This window comes from Pinus tabuliformis, chromosome 4_2, assembly GCF_031772625.1.
Source record: "Pinus tabuliformis cultivar Carrire ecotype Pingquan chromosome 4_2, CPIR1, whole genome shotgun sequence".
NCBI classification, from domain to species: Eukaryota; Viridiplantae; Streptophyta; class Pinopsida; order Pinales; family Pinaceae; genus Pinus; species Pinus tabuliformis.
In genome coordinates this window covers 801580015-801591907 of record NC_142304.1, presented here as the reverse complement: position 1 = coordinate 801591907, position 11893 = coordinate 801580015, and the positions used below count along the sequence as shown (strand labels likewise).

General features: G+C 32.9%; 1 protein-coding gene across 2 annotated transcripts; it reads right to left on the bottom strand.

Moving 5' to 3' along the window:
* Positions 1–9601: 9601 nt before the first annotated feature.
* Positions 9602–11355, bottom strand: LOC149172099 (putative truncated L-gulonolactone oxidase 7, mitochondrial). 2 transcript variants are annotated; one of them, XM_089427654.1, is made up of 2 exons: positions 10943–11355; positions 9602–10840 (listed from the first exon to the last, which is right to left on the bottom strand). In XM_089427654.1, the coding sequence occupies exons 1-2, from the start codon at positions 11319–11321 to the stop codon at positions 10008–10010; spliced, it is 1212 nt and encodes a 403-aa protein (XP_089283780.1). In that variant the 5' UTR covers positions 11322–11355; the 3' UTR covers positions 9602–10007. The 2 variants fall into 2 exon arrangements, with proteins under 2 accessions (XP_089283780.1, XP_089283779.1); XM_089427653.1 differs by having other exon boundaries at positions 9602–10843; positions 10943–11354.
* Positions 11356–11893: the final 538 nt, after the last annotated feature.

The following is an 11893-nucleotide window of genomic DNA, read 5'->3' as shown; positions in this document are numbered from 1 at the left end:
TTTATTTTATAATATAAAATTTATTGTTTTTTATTTTGTTTTTTTATAAAAATTATTGTTTATTTTTTTTCCAGTTTTCTGGTTAATCCTCATATAAAAAAGTATCCTTATAAATATATTATGAAAACTAAAAAAGAAAATAGGATTAAAGATCACTGAATTATTTTTATAAAATTTCAATTCTCAAATTTCCACGGAAAACTCGACTTACTTTATAATTTTATTCAGCAGGGCGCTGTCAATGTTACTATCCATGGTCCAAATAGTTGGGTCAAAGTAGGTAAAAAGAAAGGGAAAAAAGGTCGACCAAATGATTCCACCCTCGCTGGGTAGATTCTTCGGTTTGGACCGGACTTCCTTCTTCTTTTAGTTCTGTTTGTTCAGCTCTGCTCTAGTCTCTTCTTCTCTTGGGAGCCGAGGTGGATATTTTATCGTTTGGACCGGACTTCCTTCTTCTTTTAGTTCTGTTTGTTCAGCTCTGCTCTAGTCTCTTCTTCTCTTGGGAGCCGAGGTGGATATTTTATCCTTTCCGGCTGCCCTTTCAGTCACGAGGTTCTATGCCGCCCTGTGTGGTGGGCAGTCTATTCTTTCTAGTTTCCTGAAGCTAGGCTTGCTGTTTAGCGGCCCGTTTTCTGCAGTTGCAGAAGTTTTGTACTATATTTTCCTTTAATACAAAAGCTTACTTACAAAAAAAAAAAAAAAAAAAAAAAACGTTACTATCCATGGTTACACAGAGCCCGAGCTTCATTTCATCGTTGTACACAATAGGGGCAGCACAATTGACACTAGACATAACTGATAGAAAGCTTTGACCTGAATCATTCACCGCTGACCCGTACCGAATTGGAAACTGACGAATTATTGGCCATACCGAACCGAATCAGCGAATTTCTGAATTTTTCGAATCAGCCAATTTCCGAATTTTTTTTTGCTGGTACAACGGAACTTGGTAACTATGGTTTATTTTCTTTTGGGCATTTATAGATATAATATGAATTAGCTCTAATTAAAGAGCAAAGAGCTGAAAAGTTTAATTTTTAATATTTGGCTTGGAGTATGCCGTAAAATTGTTTTTGCTTGGCTAAGAGCTCGTCTTTCTCAAACCTAAGGAAACGGGTTAACGGCCCAAGACCCAGAGGCATCTCGCAGGAGTGATAGCCTGCTCCCTTACGGACCACCAGCGGGTTATTACAGGTGGCGTGGTTTTCCTTGATAACAGTGATGCAGGAGTGATAGCCTGCTCCCTTACGGACCATCAGCGGGTTATTACAGGTGGCGTGGTTTTCCTTGATAACAGTGATGGGTACAAACCCACAGTCACACATAGCAGCCAGAGATGACTGTCTTCACTGTTACGTCAATTAAGTTTGATGGGTTTTTCCCATTTTTTGAGAAAAAAAAGTTTGATATCTATCATTGTTTTGTATATTTATTATACAATACAGAAAAACCAAATTGCGGACGGAGTCAGGTATGATGTTTTCAGATCTGGACCGTACTTATATATGATTATTTTAGATTTTTTTTTGCAAAGGTTGTCAGCATTCGTGGTTTTTTTGGGTCTGGGCTGTAAATATATTATTATTTTTTAGATTTTAAACTTTCTGCAGAGGAACTCCGGAGTCGTTATTCGTGCTTTTCGCTTTTCCGGCTCTGGGCGGTAATTATATTATTAATTTTACATTTTAGAAAGAAAAAATAAAAATCAAGTGATTGGGTAATCTGTTTTTTGCATAGTTGTATTGGGATTATCTCTGATCTTCCGGATCTGGGTGGTAATTATATTATTAATTTTACATTTTGGAAAAGGAAAAAAAAAAAAATTAAGTTAGTGGGCAATCATACCGACTTTTATTATGGTTGGATAAATTTATTGATCTTTAGTGTGGATGAATTTCTGTCCAAGAAGGTTTTGAACAGGAACAGGTTTTTTTTTTTTGTAGGTTTGATCCTTAGAAATTTGAACATTAAATCTCATGGTTGTGGTATTTCATAAAGAAGACTACCTAGGCCTCACCAACCCTTAATGTGGATGAATTTACCAACCTTTAGCGTGGATGAATTTCTGCCCATAGAGGTTTTGAACAAGGACTGGTTTTTTTGTAGGTTTGATCACTAGAAATTTGAACATTCAATCTCATGGTTGTGGTATTTCATAAACAAAGCTATTGCCTATTCCACACCTCTTTTTATATGGTGCCTAATAATATTTTTAATTATTAAGTGGCAAACATGTAATTTAATAATGATTTGAATACATCTTCAATAACATAATTTTATATCAATTTTGTACATACAAAAACAAATATTTGAAATTAAAAAATATTTCAATGTCATTTACTAGCAAAATATTTCAATATCAACTTTATTTTCATAATTTTTTATTTATAAATATTGAAAATAAAGTAATTCTTACTAAAAATGTACTTTGTACAACTTTCTATGAAGAAAATGTGTAAATATTTTTGTACTTACCATGGAGTTGATAACTATTTTTTTAATGTTAATTGCATATAAAATATTTTAATATCCACTTTAAATAAAATAGCCTAAATCCATCATAATTCCAGATTTGCAAACACATGAGATAACATGGCTCTCATGGTTTACTTATTAATAATTTTATTTTATTGATAATTTAATTTATATTTTATGTAATTTTACTAAGTGAAAAGGTTTAGATAACATAATATAGTCCATTGCAACTATATATATATATATATATATAAGAGATGCTTTTTTAGCATGTGGTATGGATGAGTGATGGTACTAGCTCATGTTACTCTAACAAAACCTATTGACAAGTTAATAATATTTATGGTAAGACTAGTGTGAATATCTATCGTTAAAAATATTGTTATAATGTAAGTTGATTGTAAGCAATAATGTTTTTATGTGCTTATTAATTAAATTTAAATATGGTTACAAAATCACTATTTTAATTTATAAGGTAAAATGGATTATGGCTATTACTTATATGTTATATATTTTAATGTGATATGTATACTATGATTTTATTTTATCTAAAAAGTTATTCATAATTTTATTAATAAAAACAAAATTACAACCTAACAAATTGAATTTTATTATTTTTATTACTTTTAACTTTTTTAATATGAATATTTCCATGATATAAATTGATATAAATGTAAACTTCTAATAAATTGTGTATTATGTTCATTGATGTGTCTCACATTAAGTCATTTTTAAAAACCCAATCATATCATTTTTGGAAACCCATTATCCATTTCTTCCCCTCTATTTTCTGTAGCTTTTCTTCTTTCTTCTTAACCCTCCATACATTTAATTTCATAAAATATTTCTTTTTATTTCTCTATCTTATTAAAAAGATTTAGTCCTTTTTAATTTTAGAAATCAATTCTGGATAAATCTAAATTCTTAATTTATTTTAATTATCTTAATTTCTTTATTAAAACTTTAAATCTTAATTTAATTCATTAAATATTAACTTAATTTACTAATACCTTATCAAATTATATCTTAAATTATTCATACCACAATAATCGTGGTTTGACCAATTTTAAAATAGCTATTTTTACTCATCTTAATATCCAATCTCATTGACTCTAAGTTAATTTATAATTTTATCATGTTTACAGTTTCAAACTAAATTAATTTAATTTTTTTATTATTAATTTGATTATTACTTATCATTAATTCAATTTTGACTAGTTAACTATCTTAAAATTTTTAACTATAATTTTATTTTGGTTTATTTAATAAAAATTTATGAATATTATTAATTTGAATTTTAACTCATTAATAATAATTTAATTAATTGGCCTTTTTTAAATTGACTTATTTATTTAGAATTCAATTTACATTTTTAATATTTATTATTTTTCATTTACTTCGATCTTATATTTCTTACCTCTCTACCCTAACAACTTAATGTCCCTGAAGATGAGTGAAGTGTTATTGGGTTGTAGAACCCTTCTAGATATCAACCTTATATATACACACAAAGAAAAATGTAATTGGATGTAAAAATATAATTATTTATACTTAGCGCTATATATCTAATTCATCAAATTCTTAATATACACTTGATATATGACATTTACAAAAATATTAATAACAAGGAGCCACTGCCGTGGCGGCCGAGGTGTGCAAGGACAACACAAATGGATTGTATACTGTGTAAGGACAACACAAATGGATTGGCCGAGGTGTGCAAGGACAACACAAATGGATTGTATACTGTGTAAGGACAACACAAATGGATTGTATACTGTCCGATTTGAAATGGGATTTGAAATGGAATTGAAATAGTTCACCTAGAGCTGTCAAATCGACGATGATGTGTGGAATTTGATATGCAATTGGGTGTTATTCGAAACCTATGGATTTTGTTTTAGTTAGACCTACTGATTAGCTGAAACAGAGCTTATGAAGGGTGCAATTTTTCCTTTTCCTTTTGCTTTTGCAGTCACAGGGTGTATTTCCATTATATAAGCGTAGGGTTGCTTATTGAAAAGACAGAAACATAGGTAAAATAATACCAAATACAATACAAACCTCTGCGGTGCTGAGCCCTCCTTTCATGGCTCCACGTTTGAGCTTCATTTGAGCTTCTTCTGACATGGGAGCGTCATCCGAACTCATTTTTCCTACCAGATAATTAACTACCTATTACTCTGGGATCACCCTTTTCACTGGTTGATATCTCTATTCTATTCCGAACAATATGCAACATGATGTGCTCCATTGAGACAATGATGTATATATATATATATATATATATATATATATATATATATATATATATATATATATATATATATATATATATATATATATATATATATATAGGTTCCTCTGGTACTCTGAGGTATGTTCTATTGGATAAGCTTTAGTATTCGAACGACATGCAGCATGACAGGTATTATATAACAGGTATTATATAACGCGTCTATTTCATATATGGGTATTTGTTTATCCACCATGTTTCACTCTGAAAGAAATATTCATGTTCGAAGGGTACAATCACATAAAACTATTTAATTAGAAATTATTGAATAATTTATAAGAGTGTATTTTTTAAAAAACAAAATATTAAAATAAATTTTTAAATGTGCAATTTATTAATGTCAGTGGAATTTTCCAATTTTACATCAAAATTTCATAAATAGATATTTATGGTTAAGTCTATGTAATATTTGAAGTTCTATTTGAACAACTAAGAAATGATTTGCTTGATTAATCTATATGTTTAGACGATAGCTTTGCAAATTTTAAAAATATTTTAGAATTTAATGAAAAATAAGGCGATCAATTGTTTGACAATTGGTTTAATTTTAAAAATACATATAATCTTTTAAACTGAAATCAACATTAAAAAGTAAAATAATCTATCAATTTCAAACTCAAAATGTAGTATGTTTAATCTAGATGTAAAATGACTAAAGTATTTAGATGCTCATTTATGCATATAGAGGTATCAATGTTCATGTGCGTTTTCTGTATAAGTAGGTATGTATATTTCATTTTTTTAGTGAACAATTTCTATGCAAGATCAAACTCTACCAAACAAATTATGTTAATATATATATGTACAAAGAGAGGCCGATAGGATTAGTGAAAGGAAGAAAGTTCTATAGATAGTCAAGCATATATAAAGGTAAATAGTGACGAAGGCAATAACCACGTTGACCATCCTGTACCAGTACATTTGATATTAGAAGAACAAAACCAAAACCAAACCATTCATATTAATATAGTAAGTGACATTTGATATTAGAAGAACAAAACCAAAACCAAACCATTCATATTAATATAGTAAGTGTAGAACGTGTTCATACTTAAAGCTCAATAGGTTCAATAGATTATTGGCAGCACGGTTGTACATGGTAAATGAAAAATGGAGAAATTTGTGATTTGCAAATGTTAAAACAAATCACTTACATTACTGGTTGACAGTAGAACTAAAACATTAACATTATTAAAATTTTGAAACCGATTTTAAATTCATGTATTGTATTTTTCAAAGTATTTTGTTTTACATACTTAAGTCCTCAAATATAGTGGTTTTAGATTCCATTTTGGCAAACCCATCATTCAAAACAATATGTATTTCTCTGGCCCTCAAAGCAAGCTTTTAGCACTGTCCAAGATACAATTCAAACTTTCATTTTCAAGCATTTTAAGAGGCAAAACAGTGCAAATATTTTAAATGTTCTATTTACTTGTCTGAATTTCTACAAATAAAATATATATCTTACATCCCCACCCCACCTTTAAGGGGTTTAAAAAGAAGAAAGAGCGCTCTCAAAAAAATTAGAAACCTTTAATATAAGGTGAATTTTTAAAAATTTACATCAAGAATTTGATTCTGGAAATTTCTGCAATCCCTACACATCCTTCCTTTAAAGGGCATTTTACAATTTGGCTTTCCAAAAATGGAAATAGTCTCAACCAAAATTTTCAGTTATACTTTAATCTGTGTCTCCAGACAACAACTCCCAATGATCGCTAGTTCACACAGAACATTGGTCACACACCAATTGCCCCCACTTAACACTGCTTATGCATCACTCATTCACAATAGGTTAACAGGTTTCTTTGATATCCAATTCTAACAATAGTTTTAGACCATATTTGTGTTTTGCTTCCTCACATAATCTGTGTCTCCAGATATTTTTCCTTCTACACTCCCATACTCCCATACATTCGTTTTCCTTGTACTCAAACCAATCATCTTCAACTTTGATTTCAAACCAAGAAAGGGGTTCAAGGTTTCTACAATTTCAAATTCAATTAAAATGATTTCAGTTTCTTGGAATTTTCTCGAGAGCAATCTTTGCTGCCTCAAAACTGTTTATACGCTTTTCCATAAGTAGGATACATACACAGCGACATTTTTCACTCAAACCCTGAAAAAGAACAAGCCTTCAGGGAATTTCGTCTGGATCTTTTATCATTAATGTAAACGAAGAAACACAATCTATAAATTCCCACTGTTTTCTTGAAAAAGGAATCAGAAGAATTTACATTTTAAATGGAAAATATGAATACTTTCGAAATTGTGATGAGTTTCTTCTTCCGTATCTATCACATAAGTAGTTTTAGTGCCACCCCATTGTTGGCCACTCTTCGTCGCTACATCTGTAACCTGGACACTTTGCCTACTTCAATCGCCCTGCACAGTTCAGATCTCTCTTGCTACAGGATCTACGCATCAATTCTGCACTCAATGGCTCCACAATTATAGCCCCAAGCATAATTTGTAAAGCAAATACTCAAAACTAATTGATCCTAATTGATTGAATATATATAACAATAGTGTGGAGTTATTTCAACGAGGCTTGTCAAGGTAATCCCAGCTATTGTGGATCATGAGGCATTACTTTAAGAGACAATTACGAGATCAGTTTCAAAGCAGAGCTGTAGGAGATGGATCAAACAACAGAGCAGAACTTTATGCTTTTTGGTAGATTCTGAAAATAGCAATAGAGAAAGGTTTAAATTGTCTACAGGTGATAAGAGATTCCAAACACATTGCAGAGAGGTCAAATGGAAATTTCAATCAGGAAAATTTGCAGCTGGCCCATCATTGGACGGAATCAGAGAAGCAAGGAAAAATTCCATGTCATTATCTTTTCAACATGTCTGCAAGGGATAAATATGAAGGCTGATATATTGTTCAAGTAAGCACTGAGGATGCAGAACAGATGGATGGAGATGATTGAATACCCCATCTGGACCTTCTCATTCAATCTATTTCTAATCAAGCTATTATAGTAATGACCTTTTGGATGGTTGTTTTGGAAGCAGTGTCAAAACTTAAACATCATACTTACCCTAAAATTATTATAACTGTTTACATGTTTTCCAGGACTTTAATTGCATACCATAGTTACACATAAAAGCCACGACATTAATCACATAACAGTTTGAAATAGCCCTAAAATTATTATAACTGTTTACATGCTTTCCAGGACTTTAATTGCATACCATAGTTACACATAAAAGCCACGACATTAATCACATAACAGTTTGAAATAGTTCAGCATGCCTTCATAACATTGGAGATATTCCAACTGTGTTCATATTTGTCACTAATCCTGGATGACTTTAAATTACAGTTCTCGACTCTCTCCTTTAAGACCCTCTCCTTTAACAAATTTACCATAGTTACACATAAAAGCCACGACATTAATCACATAACAGTTTGAAATAGTTCACCATGCCTTCATAACATTGGAGATATTCCAACTGTGTTCATATTTGTCACTAATCCTGGATGACTTTAAATTACAGTTCTCGACCCTCTCCTTTAACAAATTTATCCAGTTCAAGGAACGTTGAGGATTTTGAGGGCATATTGCATTTAAGAATAGCCACAACCACTTATTTTGAAAGAATGTGATGTATTTAACATAATTGTCTTATCATATGTTTAGAAAAATGACTTGAATATGGGAAAACATCAATATAATCGATTTTCTTGGGTTTAAAAAAATGATTGAAGAGAGAGAGGCTTGTGCCTTGTATCTTAAAAAAGAGAATTTATTCACATAATTTGCATCACTGCATCATTACTTTTCTTCTTCTTTATCTCTTTGATTTTTTATAATTTCAATTAATACTAATTATTCCCCATTTTTTCAATATTTATAAAGTTAAATAATCTCATTTATTATTATATTTCAAAAACAATAAGGAAAAAAAACCAACAAACAAAACATATTAGAGACCATTTCAATATTTTCCATATCAATCATTTTATATTCAACTAAAAAACATTGAATTTAACTTATATTTCTAATTTTTTTGTAAATTTAAATTTACTTTGTTTTATACCAATAAACCTTTATGTTTTTCAACACATATAATGATCTTCATCTCAGTGAATTGATCTTTAACCAATTATATATGAAAACTTTAACTCAACCCATTGTAGGTCAAATCTGACCATGTATGGATGTTATTTCAAAGGTGTGTAACCACCTTTGATTCACATGAGCTCCTTTCAATCTCCATTAGAGGACTTTGCAATTTATGTTGTCATTTAATTTTTTTGAGACAGACTACTCTTCAAATTCACGCATAGGCTCCAATGGAGCTCAGGGATCTGCAGGATTCCGAGGAATAACCTTTCCAGGAGAGCAACAGTAACATAGCATTCTTAGATACTTTTGTATTGGGGTGCTCCTGTGTAGGGGGGAAACCAAACCATCCTCTACAGATGAAGGGAGATCATGGGGTTTCCATGGGTTTCTTAACATTGTTCGACTTTGTGGGCATGAGTCAATGGTACTTCTTAACACACTTGTCATCACAAACCACGATTGGAAGGTAATGTACATTGTCAATAATAAGCTAATGCACATTGTCAATAATAAATAAAAAATTGTGGAAGGTAAGAAAATGTGCAAACTCATCCATCCCGTCATCACCAACCAGGATAGAAAGCTAATGTACCAACCAGGATAGAAAGCTAATGTACATTGTGAACTGTAAGCAAACTCATCCATCCAGTCATCACCAAACAGGATAGAAAGCTGATGTACATTGTGAACTGTAAGCAGACCCAAAAAAATAACAAAAATTCTACCCTACCATCAAAAATAATCCCAAGTAACATCAAATTTATCTATTCATTATTTCAATATATTATTACTTCAAGTTCGGTAAAAGCCAATCTTATCATATCCAGATAAGAGGCTGATGAAAAACAGAAATGTATTATTTTAATGCTTTTGAATTGCAAACTTTACCTCATTGCAGTGACTGCATGTTTTGTTTCATGCATGTCTGTGTCACATCGGGAAGCACAATCTCTGGCTATTCTGGATGGATCACGGGTTTAACGGGGTAAAATACGAGACAAGTATCTTTCACACAGACTTGCAAATCTTGCATTATGGTATCTGTCGTCATTCCAAAATTTCCATGCTTCTTGAATTGAAAAATTCTCAGGCCTAGACCTGCATGATCTGTATCACAGACAATGGACACATGATATTTTTTTCTTTTTGTGCAGCTCAAGGTCGTGGGCCTATATACCTACACACCCGTGCATCTGCAAAAACAATACCAGGCCTGCAAAAGTATCCTTTGTCTGGAGCACAATGCCTATCTTCGCGACACAGGCACAGGCCCTCGAGAGCACACGCATCCTTATCCAGCACCACGCTCGAATTTCCAATTTGCAGCAGAGCATCTGTCCAGTCGTTGGAAAACAGGCCCTCTGGGTCATATTTGTGTTTTGCTTTAATGAATTCACCGTATTTAGACTCCGAGTACTTTTCCATAACGCCATGGAATGCAATGTTGCGGTTCTTTCCCCAGTGAGGCGTACCCCCATACTTGAACAGGGCCATCTGCTCTATTTCCTCCAACACATCTTCATCAAGCCTCGGACTCTCGCCCTCTCTAGCCCTGTAATATGTCATATCCACCGCCACAGAGTCATGCTCTGCGCCCAAATAAGCAGACCCTGCCGACCCCTTCACAAACCTCATCAGAATTCCATTGTAGAGCTCCAATCCGCAGAGGCTTCCGGGTCTCAGGTCTCCAAGACGTTTCACATCCTTAATGAACTCTGAAATCTTTGAAAGTTCGATCGCCACTGCAGTCTGATGAAAGAAAAGGCCCTTCACTCTGGGATCCCACGCACAGGCCGTGAGCAATGCATCATTGGGAGAATTCAGACATGATCCAGAGGCCTGCATCATGTTCTGGAATCCTACTACCGGATAGCCATAGCCTTCCCCGTCCCTGTTATGGAGCCCAAATCCGCCACGCACCATGGCCATCGTCTCTGCCTCTGCGCACGCGCATTTCCCCATTCGGTTCTGTGAAGCTTCTTGAACTTCTTCTGAATGGACAATGCCATGACACATCAAATATCAATACCAATCAACAATTAAATTACCAGTCTTTATACACATGAATTTCAGAAATGTATGTTATATACCAGACATGCGAGCAGTGGCTAAAAGCATGGTGGGTATGGAACGAAATCCAATGAAGTCATTCACACCATCGCCTGAAACATTCATGGACACTCTGTCATCAATCCTGTAAAGCACCTTTCGTTGCGAAGGGTACCATGTCAGGTCCCCAAATTCATGATTTCTACCGAAGTGGAGTATGTTGTCCTCCAAACTGGCATCGCCCTCCAGCAAGTAAATGATGGAGCGTTTAAACATGGGCTGCAATTGCAGGGTCACCTGCATCAATATGAGATATGTGGCCTTAAACAACCGTCCGCCCATAACAGAAATGAAGGCCATGTTCCGCCCGTAACTGAAGGATGAAGGCCATGTTCCCCGTAACTGAAGGATGAAGGCCATGACGAGTAACTGAAGGAGCGGCCCTAAAAAACTGTGCACAGATGTCAGAGAAACCCTCCATAGCATAACTGTCCATCCTCGATAGCATAACTGTCCACGTGTCAGCATAGGAGGAAAAGGAACGACGAAAGTCTGTTCCAAAGGGAAGGCCTATCGGCCTAATTATTTATATTTTTTATTATTAATTTATTATTATTATTATGTAAACTTATCTAATAATGATGTTAACAATAACGCCAGAGCCAGAAATTAATAACGGAGGCTGTCCATTGATTAGGAAAGCTCTCTCATCATAGCTAGTTATCAGTAGGTGTATTTGTAAAAATATTAATTAATTTCACATGATATACAACGCTGGTTATGAATCTCATTAATGTAAATTGTTGTAATACAGTATTAATTAATGATGTATTTGTAAAAATATTAATTAATTTCACATGATATACAACCCTGTAAAAATTGATGTATGTGTAAAAATATTAATTAATCTCACATGACATACAACCCTGTAAAAATATTAATTAATTTCACATGATATACAACGCTGGTTATGTGCTTTTATTTTTGGCCAT